Source organism: Oratosquilla oratoria, chromosome 11, assembly GCF_046742065.1.
Source record: "Oratosquilla oratoria isolate Oo_2021 chromosome 11, ASM4674206v1, whole genome shotgun sequence".
In the NCBI taxonomy this organism is placed as follows: domain Eukaryota; kingdom Metazoa; phylum Arthropoda; class Malacostraca; order Stomatopoda; family Squillidae; genus Oratosquilla; species Oratosquilla oratoria.
In genome coordinates this window covers 70,228,035-70,251,573 of record NC_134787.1, presented here as the reverse complement: position 1 = coordinate 70,251,573, position 23,539 = coordinate 70,228,035, and the positions used below count along the sequence as shown (strand labels likewise).

At 41.7% G+C, this 23,539-nt stretch overlaps 1 protein-coding gene across 1 annotated transcript in view; it reads right to left on the bottom strand.

The window, feature by feature from the left end:
- Positions 1–23,539, bottom strand: part of LOC143029922 (uncharacterized) — a gene marked incomplete at its 3' end in the record, with an annotated part of 122,335 nt that overhangs the window by 13,161 nt on the left and 85,635 nt on the right. The window contains 3 exon segments of the mRNA XM_076193126.1: positions 10,775–10,921; positions 12,482–12,628; positions 21,055–21,333. Coding sequence (XP_076049241.1) covers positions 10,775–10,921; positions 12,482–12,628; positions 21,055–21,333 — 573 coding nt within the window.

Here is a 23,539-nt window from a genome sequence, read left to right as displayed (position 1 = left end):
AAGAAAGTCAAGCATATGTTTACATGGGAGAGGGTGGTGGATAAAAGGGTGGTAGATAGAGCGTTAATAGATTAAATAGTGGTAACCAGGAGTATAGTAGGAAGAGTTAAGGATGTACATGTTCTAAGGGGAGAGAGTGGGGGAATATCAGATCATTTTTTGGTGGAAGGCAAGTTGAGAGTGGAGGATAGGTGGAGAAAGAGGAAAAGGGCAGAAGGTAGGGAGGTACTTAGAGTGAACTGCTTAAATAAGAAAGAAAAGGAGGAGTATAAGAAAAAGCTGAGAGAGGAGTGGGAGGGAGTGAAGGATAGAGTAGAACTATGAGTGGAGGAGGAATGGGAGGTTCAAAAGGGGAGTCATATGTTGTGCAAAGATGGCGTGTGGAACAAAGAGGATGGGAGGAAATACAAGGAAGGGTAGTGAGTGGTGAGATAATGAAGCAAAGAAGGTTGTAGAAAAGAAGTAGCAGGCTTTCATAGATTGGTTACAAATTAGGATGAGGGAATCATATGAGAGGTACAAAGAAAAGAGATGTTAAGCATAAGATAAAGGAGGCAAAGAGGAGAGCAGATGTGAAAAGTAAGAGTATGACAGAAATCTTTTAAAATAATGAAAAAAAAAAAAATTGGAAAGAAATTGAGAGAGGAAGAGGAGGCAAATCAAGTAGAGAAGAAAAGGTAAAAGGTGCAGATGGAGAGATGATAATGGAAGAGAGGGCAGTGAGAGGAAGGTGGGCAGAGTATTTTAGGTAATTACTAAATGTAAAAGGAGGATAGGGAGGGAAAGATAGTTGCAGTGGGAAGCACTAAGAAAATGACCGTGATGAGAGAGAAAAATGGAGGAGAAATAAGGAAAGATGAAGTGAAAGCAGCTGTTAAGATGATGAGAACAGGTAAAGCACCTGGGTTGGATGGATGCCATGAAGAATGTCTGAAAAAAGGAGGTACAGTGATGATGGACTAGATGATGAGGTTATTCAATGTTTGTTTAAAAGAGGGTAGAGTGCTGAAGGACTGAAGAAGTGCCTGTATATCTCCACTTTACAAGGGAAAAGGGGATAAGTGTGAGTGTAGTAGTTTCAGAGGGATCAGCTTGTTGTGTAGTTGGGAAGGCTTATGGGAGGGTCTTGACTGAAAGGATTAGGAGAGACACAGAGGGAGTAATTGGTGAGGAACAGTGTGGTTTTAGGACAGGTAGGCCTAGGGGTTGTGTAGACCAGATTTTTGTGGTAAGACAGATATGTGAAAAAGCTATAGGAAAAGGTAAGGATGTTTTTTGGGCTTTTATGGATTTGGAAAAGGCTTATAACAGGGTAGACAGGAAGGCACCATGGGAGGTTTTGCAGATATATGGGATAGGAGGAAAGCTGTTAAGAGCAGTCAAGAGTTTTTATGAGAGTAGTAGAGCTTTTGTTAGGATTAGAAATGGAGAGGGTGAATGGTTTGAGGTGAAGGTGGGACTTCGTCAGGGATGTGTTATGTCGCCCCGGCTATTCAATCTATACATGGATGGGGTGGTGCGAGAGGTGAATGCAAGGATGGTGGGTCAGGGGTTGGAGATGGTTAAAGAAAATGGAGGTAGAATGTAGATTGAGAGAAGCGAGTAAATGCCTTGGTGGATTAAAAAATGTAAGGAGAAATAGACATCTGGGAATGGAAGCTAAGAGGAGGTTATATGAAGGAGTGATTGTGCCAACAGCACTGTCTGGGGCAGAAACATGAAACATAAGAAAGGAAGAGAGAAGGAGTTTGAATGTGTTTGAGATGAAATGTCTGAGAGGTATGATAGGGGTTACTAGGCTAGATAGAGTGAGAAATGAGGAGGTGAGGAGGAGAACAGGGGTGGAAAGGGAGTTGGGAGATAGGGTTGATGAAAGAATATTAGGATGGTTTGGACACATGGAAAGAATGAGTGAAGAAAGATTAGTAAAAGAGGTGTGGAAGGCAGAGGTGGAAGGAGTGAATATGAGGAGGCATCCTAGGATGAGATGGATGGATGGGGTAAAAGGGGCATTACAAAAGAGAGGAATGTCTCTTGAGGAAGGACGGGAGAGGACAGAAGATAAGGGTGAATGGAAAAGGGTTGTCTATGGACGATACTGTGATACATAAAGGGGAGTGGGTGGGGGATGGGGGGGTGAGGAAGTATGTATGAGAAATAATTTGACGCAACCCGAGGGGATTTCTCTCTGTCTTCTCCTTTTCTGCATAAGGAGACAGAGAGGGGGTCGCCGAATTAATGAAGCGGCCTTGCTGTGGATGTGCTGTGTCTTGCGACACTGCTTCTGACCCAGGGCAGTGGACAGGATGCAGGGATGACCCGTCATTCAGGTGCCAAGATGAGAGGGAGGGAGAAGGGTGGTGGAATATTACAAAGGATTACACAGGCGGAGCATGCCGACAGGAGACCTTTTGATCCATATCTAGGTCGGATGGGAAAAAAAAAATATATATATATATATATATATATATATATATTAATAATAAAATAATAAATAAAAACTGTAATAATGTAAATAACAAATGAAATACATAAATAAATGCATAGGTATAGTTAAGATAATAAACAAACAGGTAAATAGTAAATAATAATAAATTGACTAATAATAATATAACTAATAATAAATGAAAATCAGACAGACAAATGATAACAAAACAAGAACAAATAATATAAGATAAATTATAATCATTACAGCATCTTACTTAGGTATTTATCTAAATGATTCTTAAAGCTTCAAACTGAACTACATTGCACTACCTGTGCAGGAAGTTTATTCCATTCATTAACTACACGGTTGGCAAAGTTGTTTCTACCTACTTCCAAATTGAATCTATTTCCGGACAGTTTGAGACCATTGTTTCTTGTCTGATTCTCATTCAGTGTGAAAATTTTGTCACTTTTGATGTTGTCAATTCCCTTTAAAATCTTAAAGACCTGTATCAAGTCACCTCTGAGTCTACGCTTTTTTAGGGAAAACAGATTCATGTGCTTTAGTCGATTTTCGTATGATTTATTTTTGATATTTGGAATCAGTTTTGTGGCTCGCCGTTGTACTCTTTCCAGTCTGTCAATGTCTTTAACGAGATTCGGTGACCACACGGAAACAGCATACTCCAAATGTGGACGAACTAACGATTTATATAGCTTGTTAATGAGTGATGGACTTTTGAAATCAAAAGATCGCGCAATCAGTCCTAGAATCTTATTTGCTTTCTCAGAGGCTGAAATACACTGCTTGGATGATTTGAGGTCGTTACTGATAGTTACTCTGAGATCTTTTTCACTATCCACTTTTGTTAACGAATTTCCAAATAACTTGTAATCGTACTTACTGTTATTTTTACCTATGTGCATTACCTTGCATTTACTTGTGTTAAATTTCATTAGCCACTTTTCTGACCATTGCTGTAATTTATCTAAATCTTCTTGAATATCTAATTGGTTTGAGTGATCATTTGCCACTCCGCACAGTTTTGTATCATCAGCAAATTTGGAAACAGTAGATTTTAGTCCATGGTCTATATCATTTATATATACTATGAATAGAAGTGGCCCAAGAACGGAACCCTGAGGAACACCACTTGCAACATTTTTCCATCCAGAAGTTTTTCCATTTAAAACAATTCTCTGTTTTCGACCATTCAACCAATTACTAGTCCAACCTAATAGGCTACCACTTATTCCATGCAATGTAGGGGGTGGAATGGGTGGGAGTGATTTCTATGCCTTTTTCTATTTGGCTACTACCTTCTGTCCTTTTCCTATTTCTCCATATATTCAATCTCAACTTATCTTCCACCAGAAAATTATCTGATATTCCCCCACTCTCTCCCCTTAGAACATGTACATCCTTAACTCTTCCTAGTATATTCCTATTTACCACTACAGTCCATTAACACTCTATCTACCACCCATCCATCCACCACCCTCTCCCATGTGTTCTTTTGCTTGACTTTCTTCATAAACATTGTATTTGCTATCATCAACTTTCTAGACACATCTCCACCATCAATTCTCCAATACGATTCTTTCCTGGAACTCCACACTTACCAACCACTCCATCAATTGGTTCATTTCCTTCTCTAGAATTAAAGTCTCCCAATACCACTACATTGACATTTCTCCCTAATCCCTCTATGTACTCATTTAAATCCATCCAAAAAGCCTCTCTTCTACTCTTCTCACTACCAGGCCCATATGCACTTACAAAAACCCACATCTCCCTTTCCAGTTTCACCTTTATCCACATTAACCTTGAAGAAGCCTCCTTGCACTCCACTACACATTTACCTTTCTCTTCACTTACTAGTATAGCCACCCCTTCTCTCCCCTGTCCTCTATTCACTCCTGAGAACCTCTCAATTACACTCCCAAACTCACACTTGCCCCCTCCCTCTCAACTTAGTTTCACTCAAAGCCAACACATCCATCTTTCTTCTCACAAACTCACACTTGCCCCTCCCTCTCAACTTTGTTTCACTCAAAGCCAACACATCCATCTTTTTTCTCACAAACATACTACCTATCTCTTCCCTTACACGCACATTAAAAGGCCCAAACCTTAGGGTACTGCTTGAAAAACTCCTAGACCCTCTTAATCCTTTACTTTTTTTTAGGAATGTCCCCTGTGGGGCTACAGGGAGAAGGATACGTAGTCCTATTCCCTGTCCTGTTTTTGTAGCCTCTTACAATTCAATTGGGAAGACTTGGTGGCAGTATTCTTTCCCCCACCACAGCATATACAAATTAGTCAGAGAACATACATACATACATATACCAAGGCTTTTTCCCCCTTACAAGGGAGGTAGCCAAAAAGGAAAAGGCATAAAATCATTCCCACCCATTCCATCCCTGAATACACTCCACAACCCTCCACCCTCCCTCCCATCTTAGCACCTCCTGGATGACGGGTCATCCCTGCACCTTGTCCACTGCCCTGGGTCAGAAGCAGTGTCGCAAGACACAGCACATCCACAGCAAGGCCGCTTCATTAAATCGGCGACCCCCCCTCTCCGTCCCCGCATTGCATAAAAGGAGAAGATGGGGAGAAATCCCTTCGGGCTGCATCAAATTTTGCTCATACATACTACCTCACCCCCCATCCACCCGCCCATTCCACCTCATGCAATCACAACATCATCTATATACAACCATTTTCCATTCACCCCTGTCTTCTGTCCTCTCCCATCCTTCCTCAACAGACATTCCCCTCTTCCCCAAAGCCTCCTTCACCCCATCCATCCACCTCATCCTAGGACGTCCCCTCATGTTCACTCCCTCCACATCTGCCTTCCACACCTGTTTTACTAGTCTTTCTTCACTCATTCTTTCCATGTGTCCAAACCATCCTAATATTCTTTCATCAACCCTATCTCCCAGCTCCCTTTCCACCCCTGTTCTCCTCCTCACCTCCTCATTTCTCACTCTATCTAGCCTAGTAATCCCCATCATACTTCTCAGACACCTCATCTCAAACACATTCAAACTCCTTCTCTCTTCCTCTCTTATGTTCCATGTTTCTGCCCCATACAGTGCTGTTGGCACAATCACTCCTTCATATAGTCTCCTCTTAGCATCCATTCCCAAATGTCTATTCCTCATTACACTCTTCAATCCACCAAGGCATTTACTCACTTCTCTCAATCTACATTCTACCTCCACCTTCACTCCACCTTTTCCTGCCACATTTGCACCCAAGTATCTAAAACTATCCACTTCCTCCAGTCGCTCTCCCTTAACCTCTTCAGTACGGGCCTTAAATCTCGCGGGCAGCAGCCGCTGCCAGCCGTACGACGTGTCGTAATAATACTCGCATCATAAAATATAGTCACCGCTTATATCGATCGTTCTCTCTTTCACCCGTGAATTTTGATAACCATAGAAAATGTGATTAAAGACAGTTTAGAGAGTATGTCATTACGCAGGGGCAACTACAATAAATATAATCAAGACGCCGATATGGCAGCCTTGCGTATCCACTTGCTCCTCATGCCGCCTACGTATGCGGCACCGTATGGAAGGGGTTAATGCTCACTTCCAGTCTACTGCCACTTTCACCCCTTGTACATCTCATCACCTTACTTTTACCCACATTTATCTTTAGCTTTCTTCTATCACATACTCTCCCAAACTCTGCCACCAACTTCCTCAGTCACTCTGATCCTGCCACAAGCGCAGTGTTGTCCGCAAACAACAGCTGGCTCACCTCCCACTTTTCTCTATTTTCTTTAACCATCTCCAATCCCTGACCCACTACCCTTGCATTTACCTCTCGCACTACCCCATCCATGTGTAAGTTGAACAGCCAGGGCGACATAACGCATCCTTGACGAAGTCCCACCTTTACCTCGAACCACTCACTCTCTCCATTTCCAAACCTGACACAAGCTCTACTACTCTCATAAAAACTCTTGACAGCTCCCAGAAGCTTTCCTCCTATCCCATATATCTGCATAACCTCCCACAGTGCCTTCAATTTATTAAGATCAATGAAAGTGGCCTTTGATTACATGGATGAAGAAATGGTAAAGAAAATATTAGTTACATTGATAAGACCAAAATTGGAGTACACTGCGACACTATGAACACCTAGTACTAAAAAGAACATAAAGAAATTATAAAGAATTCAAAGAGCAATGACAAAGATGGCACCAACACTCTCCAAATTGACATATGAACAAAGATTGGACAAACTCGAACTACCAACCTTGGAACAAAGAGAAAGATAAGATCTACTAACCATCTACAGAATTATGAAAGGGATGGAAGTCCTTGATAGAGATGACTTACTAAAATGGGATAGGAGAAAAACAAGAGGACACGGAAAGAAACTTAAAAAGGATAGTTACAGAAGAGATCTGAAAAAGAATAACTTCCCACACAGAATGATAGATATCTGGAACAAACTGAATGAGGAAACAGGGAGTGCAAAAAATGTACAAGAATCTAAGACCAAACTGGATGCTGAAAGGTACAAAAGTGGGTCACTATGAGCATAGCTCTTTTCCTGTAAAATACAACTAGGTAAATACATATATATATATGTATGTATGTATATATATATATATATGTATGTATGTATATATATATATATATATATACAGGTAGTTCTCGTTTTGTGCGTGTTCTGTTTGTGCGAATTCGCTAAGATGCGACATTAAAAATATTATAATTAATTAAAATTGTGCGATCTGTTCGCTAAGATGCGATTTGCCCCAACCACATTTCAAACAGTGCGCCAGATACGTAGTTCCGCTGCCTGCCGACAGGCAGCCGCTCCCGCTCCCAGTTCAATGTTTACAGCCCTCTCGTGTGTTTGCAGTCACAGCCAGTCCAGCCAGTTTACTCATTCGTCAAAATGGCCCCAAAACGTCCTTCATCTTCTCCTGGAACCAGCAGCGGCCCTCCAGCTAAGAAAATACAGCGCAAGTCACTCACTCTGGCTAAGAAAATGGAAATTTTGAGCCGGTATGACCAAGGACAAAAAACTTCGATCATATCCCATGCCTTGGGATTGGGGGAGAGCACACTGCGGCGCGTCCGAGACAATGCTGCAAAAATACGAGCAACTGTGGAAGCAGGTTCGTCTAGGACATTGCAGAGGGTAGCCTACAGCAGATCGTCGGCCATGGAGAGGATGGAAAAAATGCTGGCGAATTGGATTCAACACCAGAACAAGAACAGCATTCCTGTTAGTTTGGCCATCATTCAGGAAAAAGCTAAAAGCCTCATTAACAACATCGAAGGAAATGACGGGCCAAATACATCCTTCCAAGCAAGTTCTGGTTGGTTTGCAAAATTTAAGCTATGACACGGGTTTCATAACATCAAAATGACCGGAGAAGCAGCATCAGAAGACACAGAATCGGCCAGGAAATTCCCAGAGATGCTTAAGAAGACCCTGGAAGAAGGACAATACTCATCCAAGCAAGCGTTCAATGTAGACGAGACCGGCCTTTACTGGAAGAAGATGCCAGCGAGGACGTACATCGCACAGGAGGAGAAGACGGCGCCTGGTTTTAAGGCGTCCAAGGACCGCCTGACGCTGCTGCTGGGGGCCAACGCTGAGGGGGACTGCAGGCTGAAGCCTGTCCTCATCTATCACTCTCAGAACCCCAGAGCCCTTAAGGTAAGATTGGTTTATTTAATATTTATTTATTTATTCTACAGTTCTTATGTTGTTATTGTTATTGATTGTGTTAAATAATAAAATATTTAATACCGTTAATTAATCAGGGTTTGTGAAGTGTACACAAGTGACATTAAAAATACTTAGGTTTGTGATGCAAGCGACTGGCTTATACGTTTTCTTTGTTAAGAAAAAGGAGCGTGGCCACACCTTAATTCTCGGATAATTTGTGTGTTTCAGGGATATGACCGGGCTTTCCTGCCAGTCCATTGGTACGCCAACAAGAAGGGCTGGATGACTGGGAAAATATTCAGTGACTACTACAAGAACAAGTTGCACAGTGAGCTGAAAGCCTACTGCAACAAGGAAGGCATCCCCTTCAAGATCTTGTTGCTGGTAGACAATGCTCCCAGTCATCCAGCCAGTCTTGAAAATCTCAGCAACAACATCAAGCTGGCCTTTCTGCCTCCCAACACGACTTCTCTGCTGCAGCCCTGTGACCAGGGGCTGATTCAAACCTTCAAGTCCTACTACCTGAGGTCTACGATGGCTGCTGCAGTAAAGAAAACGAACGAGATGAACAAGACGCTGCGAGATTTCTGGAAGAATTTTACAATAAAAGATGCTGTAACCTTTATCAAGCAGTCCTGGGATGAAGTGCCAACGAAATGTCTGAATGGTGTTTGGAAAAAACTGTGTCCTCAGTTTGTTCATTTCTTCGAAGACTTCAATGTGGACGACATCGTTTCGAAGGCAAACAAGGACACAATCAGCTATGCCCAGGATTTAGGCCTTGATGAAGTGGAGGAAGAGGACATTGATCAACTGCTTCAGTCACACAGACAAGAATTGAGCAATGAAGACCTGCTGGACATCGAAGAAGAGAACAAGAGGGAAAGAGAAGAAGCAGAAGCGACGGCAGCGGCAGACAAGGCTGAGGGAGGACGGACGCTCACTGCCACTGTTATCAGTGAAGCATTAGGAAAAATAAAAGAAGGTTTTGCCATGCTGGAAGAACACGACCCCAATGTTGAACGAAGCACCACAATCACAAGAAAGTGTATGGACACACTTTTCTGCTACACTCAAATGCAGACTGAATTTCAAAAGAAAAACCGCCAGACCACCATGCTGGAGTTTTTCAATAAACCGCCTGTGCAACCAGTGACAGAAGAGGAAGAGGAAGTGGATGACCCTGAAGCTATAGGAGAGGAAGTGGAAGTGGATGTGCCAGAGGAGGTGGACAGCACAGACGAAGATGGCGAGTGACTGTGAGGGACTGTGAGAAGTGAGGGAGCATCGTGTTGAGTGTTAATGGGTGCTTTATTTACACTTTATTTACACATTAGTGTTACTTATAGGTTTAGAACGATACATTTTTAGAACATGTTCACTTTATTAGTCAAATAAATGTGTTTTTCGTTCAAAAAATGGAAGTTTTTTGGGCCAAAACCCGCATCCCCCCTATTATCCATTGTTTCTTATGGGGAAAATATGTTTTTTTTTGTGCGATTTCAGTTTGTGCGAAGCCTGTAGGAACCCATATCTCGCACAAAACGAGAACTACCTGTATATATAAATATATGTATATATATATATGTATATATATATACATATATATATATTCATATATATATATGTATATATATATATATATATATATATATATGTATATATATATATATATATATATATATATATATGTATATATATGGAATGGGTGGGAATGATTTTCTGCCTTTTTCTTTTTGGCTACCTCCGTTGAAAGGGGGAAAAAGCCTTGGTATATGTATATATATATATGTATATATATATATATATATATATATATATATTTGCATAAAGAAAATGATAAAGAAAATACTAACTACACTAATAAGACCAAAACCTGAGTACGCACCATCACTTTGGACACCCAGTACCAAAAGGAATATTAAGAAACTAGAAAGAATACAAAGAGCGACAACCAAACTAGCACCAACTCTCGCCGAACTAACATATGAGCAAAGACTGTCCAAATTGAATCACCTAACTTTGGAACAGAGAAGAGAAAGAGGAGACTTGCTGACTATCTGCAGAATAATGAAAGGAATGGAAGTTTTAGACAGGAACGACTTGTTAGTGTGGGGCAACGGTAAAACGAGAGGACACGGAAAAAATTGTAAAAGGACAGTTATAGAAAATACTTGAAAAGGAACAGCTTCCCACACAGAGCGATAAATACATGGAACAAATTAGACAACAAAACAGTATGTGCAAACACTATACAAGATTCTAAGATAAAACTCGATACGGAGAGATACAAAGACGGGTCACCACTAGCATAGCTCCCTTCCCATATATTACAACTAGGTAAATAGGTCTTTGTCACCAGCTAACAGGACAGAAGCAGTCATTCATGTTAAGTATTCTTATATGAAAAAGTGGAGGGAAAACAGATGAAGTTGATAGAGATATTGGGCTTAGTACAGAGACTTGAATGCCTATCCCCTCAAGAGTACACTTCCAGATGGATGGGAGGGTGCTGAGAGGTTTTGAAGATTAGTGGTAGAGAGTCACTTTTCTTTGATGTCCATGCTACAGGATCACAACAAGCAGGACCCTAAGCAGGAAGAAATACTAACATAAAGAAAGACATGCTTATACCTTAAGTACAGGCACTGCTTCATAATTTTGTTGTGGAATTTTGCTTAGTCGTTGCTGCACTTCATGCCATATTTCTCTACGTTTTTCATCAGCATGATGCTGCCTCCAGTTACTGGCTGCTTCATACTGCCATGGAACCAAGATACCCTGTAATTGTACACTGAATTTAAATTCTGAGCAAAAACATATTCTATTACAGATGCAAGCTGCCCCAGAAGCAACCACCACAGAACAACACAACATCTCTTCCCTAAGTGACTTATGGTCCTACCCAGAGGCTGTTGCCAGTTTCCTGGAGGCTGCAGAATTTCTGCAAAAGAGACCAGAAACATATTGACTGAAATTATGTGAAAGAATTGTGATAGATTGAAGGGTGAAATATCTTAAAGAGATGAACATTTTTACAGATAGTTTGACTTTAGATTGGGAAGGTCATGTGTGTCAAGCTTTTTAAAGTTTTTACTTGAAAATCATTGATGTGTTACAAGAGAGGGAGAGCCGGGTGGACTGTGTATATCTATATCTAAAGATGGCTTTTGATAAAGTACATTACAATTGATTTATGTAAAAACTGAAGCATATTGGGGTACAAAGTACATATACCAAAGGCTTTCTTCCCCCTTACAAGGGAGGCAGCCAAAAAACAAAGGCATAAAAACCATTCCCACCCATTCCATCCCTATCACACTCCACTCCCCTCTACCCTCTTCCTTCCCTCTTATCTTGGCACCTCCTGGATAACGGGTCATCCCTGTATCTTGTCCACTGCCCTGGGTTAGAGGCAGTGTTGCAAGACACAGCACATCCACAGCAAGGCCACTTCATTAAGTCAGTGACCCCCCTCTCCATCCCCTCATGCAGGAAAGGAGAAGACTGGGAGAAATCCCTTTGGGCTGCGTCAAATTTTTCTCACACATACTCCCATACACCTCATGGATCACAACATCCATATACAACTATTCTCCATTCACCCATCTTCTGTCCTCTCTCATCCTTCCTCAACAGACATTCCCCTCTTCCCCAAAGCCCCTTTTACCCCATCTATCCATCTCATTCAAAGTAATTTGCTCAAATGGATGAAAATTATTTTGAAGAGAGGGTACATGAGGTCAGTAGTAAAGGATAAGATATTAGGATGGATAGGGGACAGGGGTTGACCCTTCACCAAAAAGGTGCTAAGATAGAAGGGACAACAAATGGATTTTGGATGAAGGGTGACTGTGTGCTTTGACTTGGTCATGCCCCCTAATACAAGGGAATTTCTATTGGTTATATGTACATTTACATTATTCATTTCAAGCAATGAGTACTTCTTTTACAATACTGTAATAACATTACTCAGAAGCACACTTTTCCTGAGGGGATGGAGAGGGGGGTCGCCGACTAAATGAAGTGGCCTTGCTGTGGATGTATTGTGTCTTGCTGCATTGCTTCTGACCACGGCAATAGGTGTGATGTAGGGATGACCCATCATCCAGGAGGATCCAAGGAAAGAGGGAGGGAGGGAGGGATAGTGAATGGGAGTGGAGTGGGTGGGGATGAAATGGGTGGGAGCGGAATTATGTCTTTTAACTTTGGCTACCTCCCATGTAAGGAGGAAAAAGCCCTTGGTATATATATGTATGTACCCTTTTCAACATATTTTGATGAATACATGGCATCATATTGTAATACTGAATCAAAACAAAAGAGAAAATATCTTCAGACCTCAAAAGATGATGGATCATTAGCTGACTCCAAAAACAAGGCAATGTCTTTTCCACTGGTCATTTGCCTTATCTCCTCTTCAGTGCAATGAACTTTCTTCTTTGCTTCTTGCTTTTTTTCATATTCTCTCTCCACTTCCATCATAACCTATGGAGAACAAGAAAAGGAAGGATACAGATGAAGCAATTCTGAAAATGAGGCTAATAAATTTCAGCATTTCTAAATATCATTGCATTAAGTTTCACTAAATGGGAAACCTGTAGCCCAACAGTGACTGTCAATGGTCCTTGGGGCCCACCCACAGATCTCTCTGGGAAGAAACTTTGGACTACTGTCTACATTGCATCACTTTGTATCTGTTTCTATGTCACTGAATGAAAGTGGAACAGGGAGGGGAGCAGTTGTCAGTTGTCAGCTCCTCATGCGTGAAAAAGTGAAAGAGAGGGAGGGAGAGAAAAGGTGAGAGAGATAAAGAGATAGAGAGGAGAGAGAGAGAGATAGGAGTGAGTGAGTGAGAGAGAGAGATAGGAGAGAGTGAGAGAGATAGGAGAGAGTTGAAAGAGGGAGGGAGAGGGAGAGAGAAAGAAAGAAAAAGTGTGAGGGAGAGAAGGAGAGAGAGAGATCTTGATTCCACCATGCATTTTTCTATCTCATCACCAACCAGTAGAGCCACTCTTTCCCTCTCTTGTCCACTCATCCCTCTTGACATCCTCTCCACCACACTCCCAAACTCAAGACTTGTACCTCCCTTTCTACTTAGTTTCACTTAACACCAACATCTTCCTTCTCACAATCATACTGCCTATATCTTCCATTTTACTCTCATCCACACCATAGCTATGCACACTTAATGTGGTTCAGGTTGAATTCTGTTCCTCTGTTATGCTGTCTCCCCACTCTTAATACTGTCCTGTACCACTTCTCTGAATATACATTTCCTTTTTCACCAAACCATGTGGTAGGGGAGAAAGAATGCTGCCACTGAGTGTTCCCATTTGAGTTGTAAAAGGCAACAAAAATGGGATGGGGATAGGACTAGGCATACTACTGTCTGTAGCCCCACATGGGACATTCCTAAAAAAAAAGTAAAGGTATAAGAGGGTCTGGGAGTTTTCCAAACAGAACCCTAAGGTTTGGGCTTTTTAATGTACATGGATGTGGCGCAGATGAGAGTCAAAAGGGAAGAGATAGGCAGTATGTTTGTGAGAAGAAATATGGATGTGTTGACATCGAGTGAAACTAAGTTGAAAAGGTGGGTGGGTTTGAGTTTGGGAATGTAGTTGGGAGGGTGTCAGGAGTGAAGAGAGGAGGAAAGAGAGAAGGGGTGGCTATATTAGTAAGTGAAGAGATAGGTAAGTGTGTGGTGGAGTGGAGGGAGGTTTCTCCAAGGCTAATATGAATGAAGGTGAAACTGGGAAGGGAGATATGTGTCTTTGTAAGTGCATATGGGCCTGGTTGTTAGAAGAGTGTAGAGGAAAGGGAGTTTTTTTTTTTGACAGATTTAAATGAGTGCATAGAGGGTTTAGGAAGAAATATCAATGTGGTGGTATTGAGAGATCTCAATGCTAGAGTAGGAGACAAACCAAGAGACGGAGTGGTTAGGAAGAAAAAATCATAGTGGAGAGTTGATGGTGGAGATGTGTCTTGAGAGTTAATCATAGCAAACACAGTGTTCAGGAAGAAAGTCAAGCATAAGTACACATGGGAGAGGGTGGTGGATGGAAGGGTGGTAGATAGGGCTTTAATGGACTATATAATGGTAACCAGGAGAAGAGTAGGAAGAGTTTTGGATGTACATGTTCTTAACCCCTTCCATACGGTGACGCCTACGTAGGCGTCATGAGGAGCAAGGGGTACGCAAGGATGCTGACGTCGGCGTTTTGATTATATTTATTGTAGTCATACCTGCGTGACCCCCATACTCTGTAAACTGGCTTTATCATATTTTCTATGGTTATCAAAATTCATGGGTGAAAGAGAACGAGCGATAGAGTAGTGACTTTATTTTTTATAATGCGAGTATTATGAAGCAACATTGCACGTAGTGAAGGGGTTAAGGGAGAGAGTGGGGAAATATCAGATAATTTTTTGGTGTAAGGTAAGTTGAGATTGGATATATGGAGAAAGAGGAAAAGGACAGTAGGTAGGGAGGTGCTTAGACTAAACTGCTTAAATGAGAAAGAAGGAGTACAAGAAGAAGCTGAGAGAAGAATGGAAGAATGAGAGGGAGTGAAGGATAGAGTAGAACTAGGAGTGCAGGAGGAATGGGGATGGTTCAAGGAGGGAGTCACAACATGTGCAAAGATGGGGTGTGGAGCAAGGACAGGAGGAAGTAGAAGGAAGGTTAGTGAGTGGTGGGATGATGAAGTAAAAAAGGTTGAAGAGAAGAAATGAGCATTCACAGATTGGTTACAAAATAGGATGAGAGAAGCATATGAGAGGTACAAAGAAAAGAGAAGTAAAGCATAAGATAAAGGAGGAAAAAAAGGAGAGTAGATGTGATAAATACTAAGAGTATGACAGAAAATATTGAAAGTAATAAGATGTTTTGGAAGTAAATTAAGAGAGGAAGAGGATATGAATCAAGTAGAGAAGAAAAGGTAAAAGATGCTGGAAGATGATAATGGAATAGATGACAGTATGAGGAAGATGGACAGAATATTTTAAGGAGTTGCTAAATGTGAAGGAGGATAGAGAGGGATAGGTATTTGCAATGGAAGCACAAAGAAAATGACATTGATCAATGAGGAAAGTGGAGGATAAACAAGAAAAGATGAGATGAAAGCTGTTATTAAAATGGTGAGAGCAAGTAAGGCAGCTGGGTTAGATGGATGTCTTGTAGTTTCTAAAAAAAAAAAAAAAAAGGAGGTAGAGTGCCAGAGGACTGGAGTTGTGCCTGTATAATTCCACTTTACAAGGGAAAAGGGGACAAGCATGAGTGTAGTAGTTTTAGAAGGATCAGTTTGTTGAGTGTAGTTGGGAAGACTTATGGGAGGGTTTTGATCCAGATGATTAAGAGAGGAACAGAAGGAGTAATTGGTGAGGAACAATGTGGGTTTAGGACAGGTAGGGGTTGTGTGGATCAGATTTTTGTGGTAAGACAGATATGTGAAAAATCTATAGGAAAAGGTAAGGATTTTTTTTGGCGCCTTTATGGATTTGGAAAAGGCTTATGACAGGGTAGACAGGAAGGCACTATGGGAGGAATTGCAGATATATGGAATAGGAGGAAAGCTATTAACAGCAGTCAAGAGCTTTTACGACAGCAGTAGAGCCTGCGTTAGAAATGGAGAAAGTGGTTTGTGGTAAAGGTGGAACTTTGCCAGTGATGTGTCATGCATGACATAGATGTTTAATTTATACATGAATGGGGTAGTACAAGAGGTAAATGCAAGGGTAATGGGTTGGGGATTGGAAATGGTTAAAGAAAATGAAGAAAAATAGATGAGCCAGTTGTTGTTTGCTGATGACACTGCTCTTCTAGCAGGATCAGAGGAGAGATCAAAGAAATTAGTGACACAGTTTGGGAAGGTATGTGAAAGAAGGAAGTTGAAGATAAATATGGGTAAAAGTAAGGTGATGAGATTTACAAGGGGAAAGAATGTCAACAAATTGGAAGTGAGTGTTAATGGAAAGTGGAGGAAATGGATAGTTTTAAATACTTGGGAGTGAATGTGGTGGCAAAGTGAACAGTGGGGATGGAGATAGAATGTAGATTAAATGAAGCAAGTAAATGCCTTGGGGGATTAAAAATTGTAATGAGAAATAATCATTTGGGAATGGATGCTATGAGGAGATTGTATGAAGAGGTGATTCTGCTGACAGCACTGTCTGGGGCAGAAAGATGGATAATAAGGGAGGAAGTGAGGAAGAGTTTAAATGTGTTTGATATTAAATGCCAAAGAAGTATGGTAGGGTTTACCAGGCTAGATAGTGAAAAACAAGGAGGTGAGGAAGAGAGTGGGGGTGGAAAGGGAGATAGGATAGATGAAAGAATATTGGGATGGTTTGGACACATAGAATGAGTGAAGAAAGATTAGTTAAAAAAGGTGTGGAAGGCAGAGGTGGAAGGAGTGAACATGAGGGGGAAACAAAGGATGAGATGGATGGATGGAGTAAAAGGGGCATTGGAAAAAAGGGGATGTCTGTTGAGAGGAAGGAAGGGAGAAGACAGAAGATAGGGGTGAGTGGAGAATGGTTGTGTATGGATGATGCTGTGATGCATGGAAAGGAGTGGGTGGGGGATGGATGGGGGTGAGGGAGTATGTATGATATTTTGATGCAGCCCGAAGGGATTTCTCCCCTTCTCCTCTTTTACTACATGAAGGGACAGAGAGGGGGAGGGGGGTCCGCTGATTAATTGAAGAGGCCTTGCTGTCGATGTGCTGTGTCTTGCTGCATTGTTTCTGACCCAGGGCAGTGGGTAGGATGCAGGGATGACCCGTTATCCAGGAGGAGCCAAGAAAAGAGGGAGGGATGGTGAATGGGAGTGGAATTATAACTTTGGCTACCTCTTTTATAAGGGGAAAAAAGCCCTTGGTATATTATGTACGAGTATGTATAGTTGAATTCCTCCCACCATACCCTCTTATGCCTAGACTTTTTGTAGGAGGAGAATGCATGATGGACAATCCCTGGTCCCCTCATTCTGTATATGCAGTCATTTTTTATGACACATGTGAGAACCACTAGTCAGGAAGTAGTCATAAAAGTGGTAATGTACATATTCAAGGGTAAAGCATAAAAGGACAGCAGTAGTACAAAAGCAACATCATTCCTTTATGAGCACAGCTTTTAACTTCTAACATACATTCATATACCAAAGGCTTTTTTCCCCTTACAAGGGAGGTAGCCAAAGTCAAAGGCATAAATCCAATCCCACCCATTTTATCCCCACATACTCCACTCCCATTCACTATCCCTCCCCCCCTCTTTTCTTGGCTCCTTCTGGATGATGGGTCATCCCTGCATCTTGCCCACTACTCTGGGTCAGAAGCAATGAAGCAAGACATAGCACATCCAAAGCAAGGTTGCTTCATTTAATTGGCAGCCCCTCCTCTCCATCCTCTCATGCAGAAAAAGAAAGGATGGGGAGAAATCCCTACAGGCTGCATCAAAATATCATTTACACATACTCCCTCACCCCCACCTACTCCTTTCCATGCATCACAGCATCATCCATACACAACCATTCTCCATTCACCCCTATCTTGTGTTTGCCCTTCCTCAACAGATATCCCCTTCTTTCCCACTGCCCCTTTTACCCCATCCATCCATCTCATCCTTGGCTGCCTCTTCATGTTCACTCCATCCACCTCTGCCTTCCACACTTCTTTTACTAATCTTTCTTCACTTGTTCTTTCCATGTGTCCAAACCATCCCAATACTCTTTCATCTACCCTAACTGCCAACCCCCTTTCCACTCCTGCTCTCTTCCTCACCTCCTTATTTCTCACTCTATCCAATCTAGTAACCCTTATCATACTACTCAGACATTTCATCTCAAACACATTTAAACTCTTATGTTCCATATTTCTGCCCCCATACAGGGCTGTTGCACAATTGCCCCTTCATACAATCTCCTCATAACATCCATTCCCAAATGTTTATTTCTCATTACACTTTTTAATCCCCCAAGGCATTTACTTGCTTCACTCAATCTACATTCTGCTTCCACTCCCTTTCCTGCCACATTCGACCCCAAGTATCTAAAGCTATCCACTTCCTTCAGTCTCTCTCTCTTAATACTCACTTCCAATTTGCTGTCATCATCTCCCTTTGTACATCTCATCACCTTACTTTTGCCCACATTTATCTTCAACTTCCTTCTTTCGCACACCTTCTCAAACTGTCACTAATTTCCTTAATCCCTCTGATCCTGCCACAAGGGCAATGTTGTCATCAAACAACAACTGGCTTATCTCTTATTTTCCTCCATTTTCTTTAACCATTTCCAATCCACAGTCCATTATCCTTGCACTTACCTCTTGCACCATCCCCATCCATGTATAAATTGAACAGCCATGGCGACATGACATATCCCTGACAATGTCCCTACTTTACCTCAAACCGCTTGCTTTCTCCATTTCTAATTCTAACAAAGGCTCTACTACTCTTGTAAAAACTCTTGACTGCTCTTAACAGCTTTCCTCCTATACCATATATCTGTAATACCTCTCACTGTGCCTTCCTGTCTACCCTGTCTTAAGTGTTTTCCAAGTCCATGAAGGCTAAAAAAAATATATCTTTTTCTTTTCCTAAAGCTTTCTCACATATCTGACTTACCACAAAAATCTGATCCATGCAACCCCTACCTTTCCTAAACCCACACCATTCCTCACCAATTACCCCCTCTGTTCCTTTCCTAATTCTAAATCAAAACCCTCCCATCAGTCTTCCCAACTACACTCAACAAACTGATCCCTCTGAAACTACTATATTCACAAATTTGTCTCCTTTTCCTTTGTAAAGCAGAACTATAAAGGCAGTCTTCCCATCCTTCAGCACGCTACCCTCTTTAAGACAAACATTAAACAATCTCACCAGCCAGTGCATCATCACCTTTTTTGACACTGCATGACATCCATCTAACCCAGGTGCCTTACCTGCTCTCATCTTTTTAATAACAGCTTTCACCTTTTCTTATTACTCCTCCATTTTTCTCATTTATCACTCTCATTTTCTTAGTGCCTTCCACTGAAAATACCTTTCCCTCCCTATTTTCATTCACATTCAGGAACTCCCTAAAATATTCTGCCCATCTTCCTCTTACTGCTGTCTTTTCCATTATCATCTCTCCTTCTGTACCTTTTACCTTTTCTTCTCTACTTGATTAGCCTCCTCTTTCTCTTTTAATTTCCTTCAAAAACATCTTTTTATTACTTTTAAAAATTTCTGTCATACTCTTCCCCCATTTCATATCTGCTCTCCTTTATCTTATGCTTTACTTCTCTTTTCTTTGTACCTCTCATTCGATTTTCTTGTATTTTGCAACCAATCTAAGAATGTTCATTTCTTCTCTTCTACAACCTTTTTACCTTCATTATCCCAACACTCACTACCTTTCCTTCTATTGCCTCCTTGTTCACACCATCTGTACTTTGTGATTTCCTCCTTGAAGCATCCCCATTCTTCCTCCACTCCTAGTTCTACTCTATCCTTCACTCCCTCTCACTCTTCTCCTAGCTTCTTCTTTTACTCCTCCTTTTCTTTCTCATTTAAGCAGTTTACTCTAAGCACCTCCCTATCTTCTGTCCTTTTCCTCCAATCTCAACTTACCTTCCACCAAAAAATTATCTGATATTCCACGACTCTCTCCCCTAAGAACATGTACATCCAAACTCTTCCTACTCTTCTGGTTACCACTATATAGTCCATTAAAGACCTATCTACCATCCTTCCATCCACCATCCTCTCCCATGTGTACTTAAGCTTGATTTTCTTCCTAAACACTGTGTTAACTATCATCAACTCTCTAGACACATCACCATCAACTCTCCACTACAATTTTTCCTGGCACTCCACACTTCCCTAAAATAGCATCTATTGTTTCATCTTCTACCCTCACACTGAAATCTCCCAATGCCACTACATTGACATTTCTCCCTGAACCCTCTATGCATTCATTTACATCTATCCAAAAAGCCTCCCTGTCCTCTACACTCTTCTCACTACCAGGCCCATATGCATTTACAACCCACATCTCCCTTCCCAGTTTCACCTTCATCCACATAACCATTGAGGAAACCTCTTTCCACTCCACCACATGGTTGCTTATCTCTTCAATTACTAATATAGCCACCCCTTCTCTCTTCAAGCCAGAGACCCTCTCAATTACACTCCCAAACTCAAACTCACCACTCCCTTTCATCTTAGCTTCACTGTATGCCAACACATCCATCTTTCTTCTCACAAACATACTATCTTTTCCCTGTTACTCTCATCTGCACCACATCCACACACATTAAAAGACCCAAACCTTAGGGTACTGGTTGGAAAACTCCTCCCAGACCCTCTTATGCCTTTGCTTTTTTAGGAATGTTCCCTCTGGGGATACAGAGAGTAGTATGCCTAGTCCTATCCCCATCCCATTTTTGTTGCCTTTTACAATTCAAGTGGGAACATTCTGTGGCAGTATTCTTTCTCTCCTACCACAGGGTTCAGTAAGAAAGGAAATGTATATTTAGAGAACTGGTATAGGACAGCATTAAGAGTGGGAGGACAGCGTAATGGAGGGACAGTCACAGTATAATAAAGTGAATATTCCTCTATCACAGACAAAATGATGAGTGGCTCTGGAATGTATGGGTGCCCCATGTAGACCTTAAAGTATCAGCTGCATGCTACTGAGCAGATTTTAACCTCACAATAACATGCAACCAATACCCCAGATGGGGAGGGTAACATAAACCTCTAACAAAAATGAATGAAGTGTAGCTCTGGTCTGTTGGGGCACCCAGAACAGTCTATAATTATTGGCTGCAAGTTACCATGCAGTCAATATCTGATTATGGGGAACTAAAGCTAATGAATGAAATCTAGAGATCAGTATGATATTTCAAAGTTTTCTTTACCTTATGAGTCTTCTGATCCCTGAAGGCCAGTGCTTCCCGCTGGAGAACCTGATGGGCACGTTCCCCTACTGCACGCATGCTTCCCTTGATGCGTTGCAGGTAAACAGTTGGGTATACTCGAACAAGGGCTACAGTTATCTTCCCAATAAGTCCTCCTTTATCCACAACAGAACTAATGCGGGAAAGTATTGGTTTGTTCCCATAGCCTCCACCAAGCCTTGCCCACCATCGAGCAACACGGACCATATTTGTGTGAAGACGCAATTTCATGCTGTGTGCCTAGTGAAAGAAAAATAAAATGATGCATGAAAACTACAGACAAGAAGAAAAAGAGAAAAAGTAGTTTCCCATTTAACTAAATGTAAAAAAAATCTTCAGCATCAAGACATATGACAATAGGGGAATTTATTTGTTTGTGGCAGGGTCAGAGGAGGGATTAAGGCAGTTAGTGACAGAGTTTGGGAAGGCATATGATAGGAGAATGTTGAAGGTAAATGTGGGTAAAAGTAAGATGATGAAATGTACACAGGGAGAGGATGGTAGCGAGTTGGAGGTAAGTCTTAAAGGAGATAGGCTGAAGGAAGTGGATAGTTTTAAGTATTTGGGGTGATATGTGGCAAGAAATGGAGGAGTGGCAGTGGAGGTAAACTATTGATTGAGAGAAGCAGGTAAATGCTTTGGGGAACTGAAAAGTGTCATGAGAAATAGGCATCTGGGAATGGATGAAAAGAGGTTATATGAAGGGGTGATTGTGCCTATGATACTGTATGGGGCAGAGACTTTGAATTCAAGAGTGGCAGAAAGGAGAAATTTAAATGTGTCTGAGAAATATGGTAGGGGTTACAAGTAGAGTGAGAAATGAGGTGAGGTGGAGAGCAGGGGTGGAAAGAACTGGCAGATAGGGCTGATGAAAGATTATCGGGATGGTTTGGACACATGGAAAGAATGAAAGAAGAAAGGTTGGCAAAAGAGGTGTGGAAAACAGAAGTATATGGAGTAAACTTAACGGGATGACCAAGGATAAGATGGATGGATGGGGTGAAAGGGGCTTTGAGCAAAAAGGGAATGTCTATCGAGCAAGAAAGGGATAAGGCAGGGAATAGGAATGAGAGGATGATGATTGTGTATGGATGATATTTTGATGCTTCCTGAGGGGATTTCTCCCTGCCTTCTCTATTTTCTGCACAAAGGGATGGAGAGAGGGGTTAGCCATCTAAGTGAAGTGGCCCTGCTGTGGATGTGCTGTGTTTTGCTTCACTGATTATGACCCAGGTAGCTGGTGGGAGACAGGGATGACCCTTCATCCACAAGGATCTAAGAAAAGAAAGAAATAAGGGTGGTGGATGCAAGTGGAATGGGTGGGAGTGGGTGTGTGCCTTGACTTGGCTACTTTCCTTATAAGGGGAAAGAAACCCTTGGTATATAGTGTTGATGAAGTAGCCATCCATGAATCCATGTTGGTTTAAGGAGGTTGGGATCAATCAAGCAATCTCTCTTGCAGAAGACCAGCAGTCTTTAGGTAACTGGCAACAACATCAGGGATGGACCATAAGTCATTCAGGGAAGATGTCTTGTATTATTGTCTGGGGACTGTTAGTGTGGGGCATCGTTGTATGAAGTGTTCTTTGTCCTGAGTGTAGTGGTTGCATCTGGGGCACTTTGAGTCTATGGGCAGGTGTATTTTGCGTTGATACTGTTTTACTGATGGATGGTGTCCTGAATGCAGGCATGTCAGTTTAATTCTTATCAGGCATGGGATATATATATATATATATATATACATACATATATATATATATATATATATATATATATATATATATATATATATATATATATATATATATATACATTTTTTTTTCTTTCTTTTTTTCTTTTAGGAATTTCCCCTGTGGGGCTACAAGGAGAAGGATGCCTAGTCCCAATCCCCATCCCTTTCTTCTCGCCTCTTACGATCCAAGTGGGAATACTTGGTGGCAGTATTCTTTTCCCCCACCACAGGGAATTTTCCCCCACCACAGGGAAAAGGAGCTGGGAGATAGGGTTGATGAAAGAATATTAGGATGGTTTGGACACATGGAAAGAATGAGTGAAGAAAGACTAGTAAAAGAGGTGTGGAAGGCAGATGTGGAGGGAGTGAACATGAGGGGACGTCCTAGGATGAGGTGGATGGATGGGGTGAAGGGGGCTTTGGGGAAGAGGGGAATGTCTGTTGAGGAAGGACGGGAGAGGACAGAAGACAGGGTTGAACGGAGAATGGTTGTATATGGATGATGTTGTGATTGCATGAGGTGGAATGGGCGGGTGGATGGGGGGTGAGGTAGTATGTGTGAGCAAAATTTGACGCAGCCTGAAGGGATTTCTCCCCGTCCTCTCATTTTATGCAATGGGGGGACGGAGAGGGGGGGTCGCCGATTTAATGAAGCGGCCTTGCTGTGGATGTGCTGTGTCTTGCGACACTGCTTCTGACCCAGGGCAGTGGACA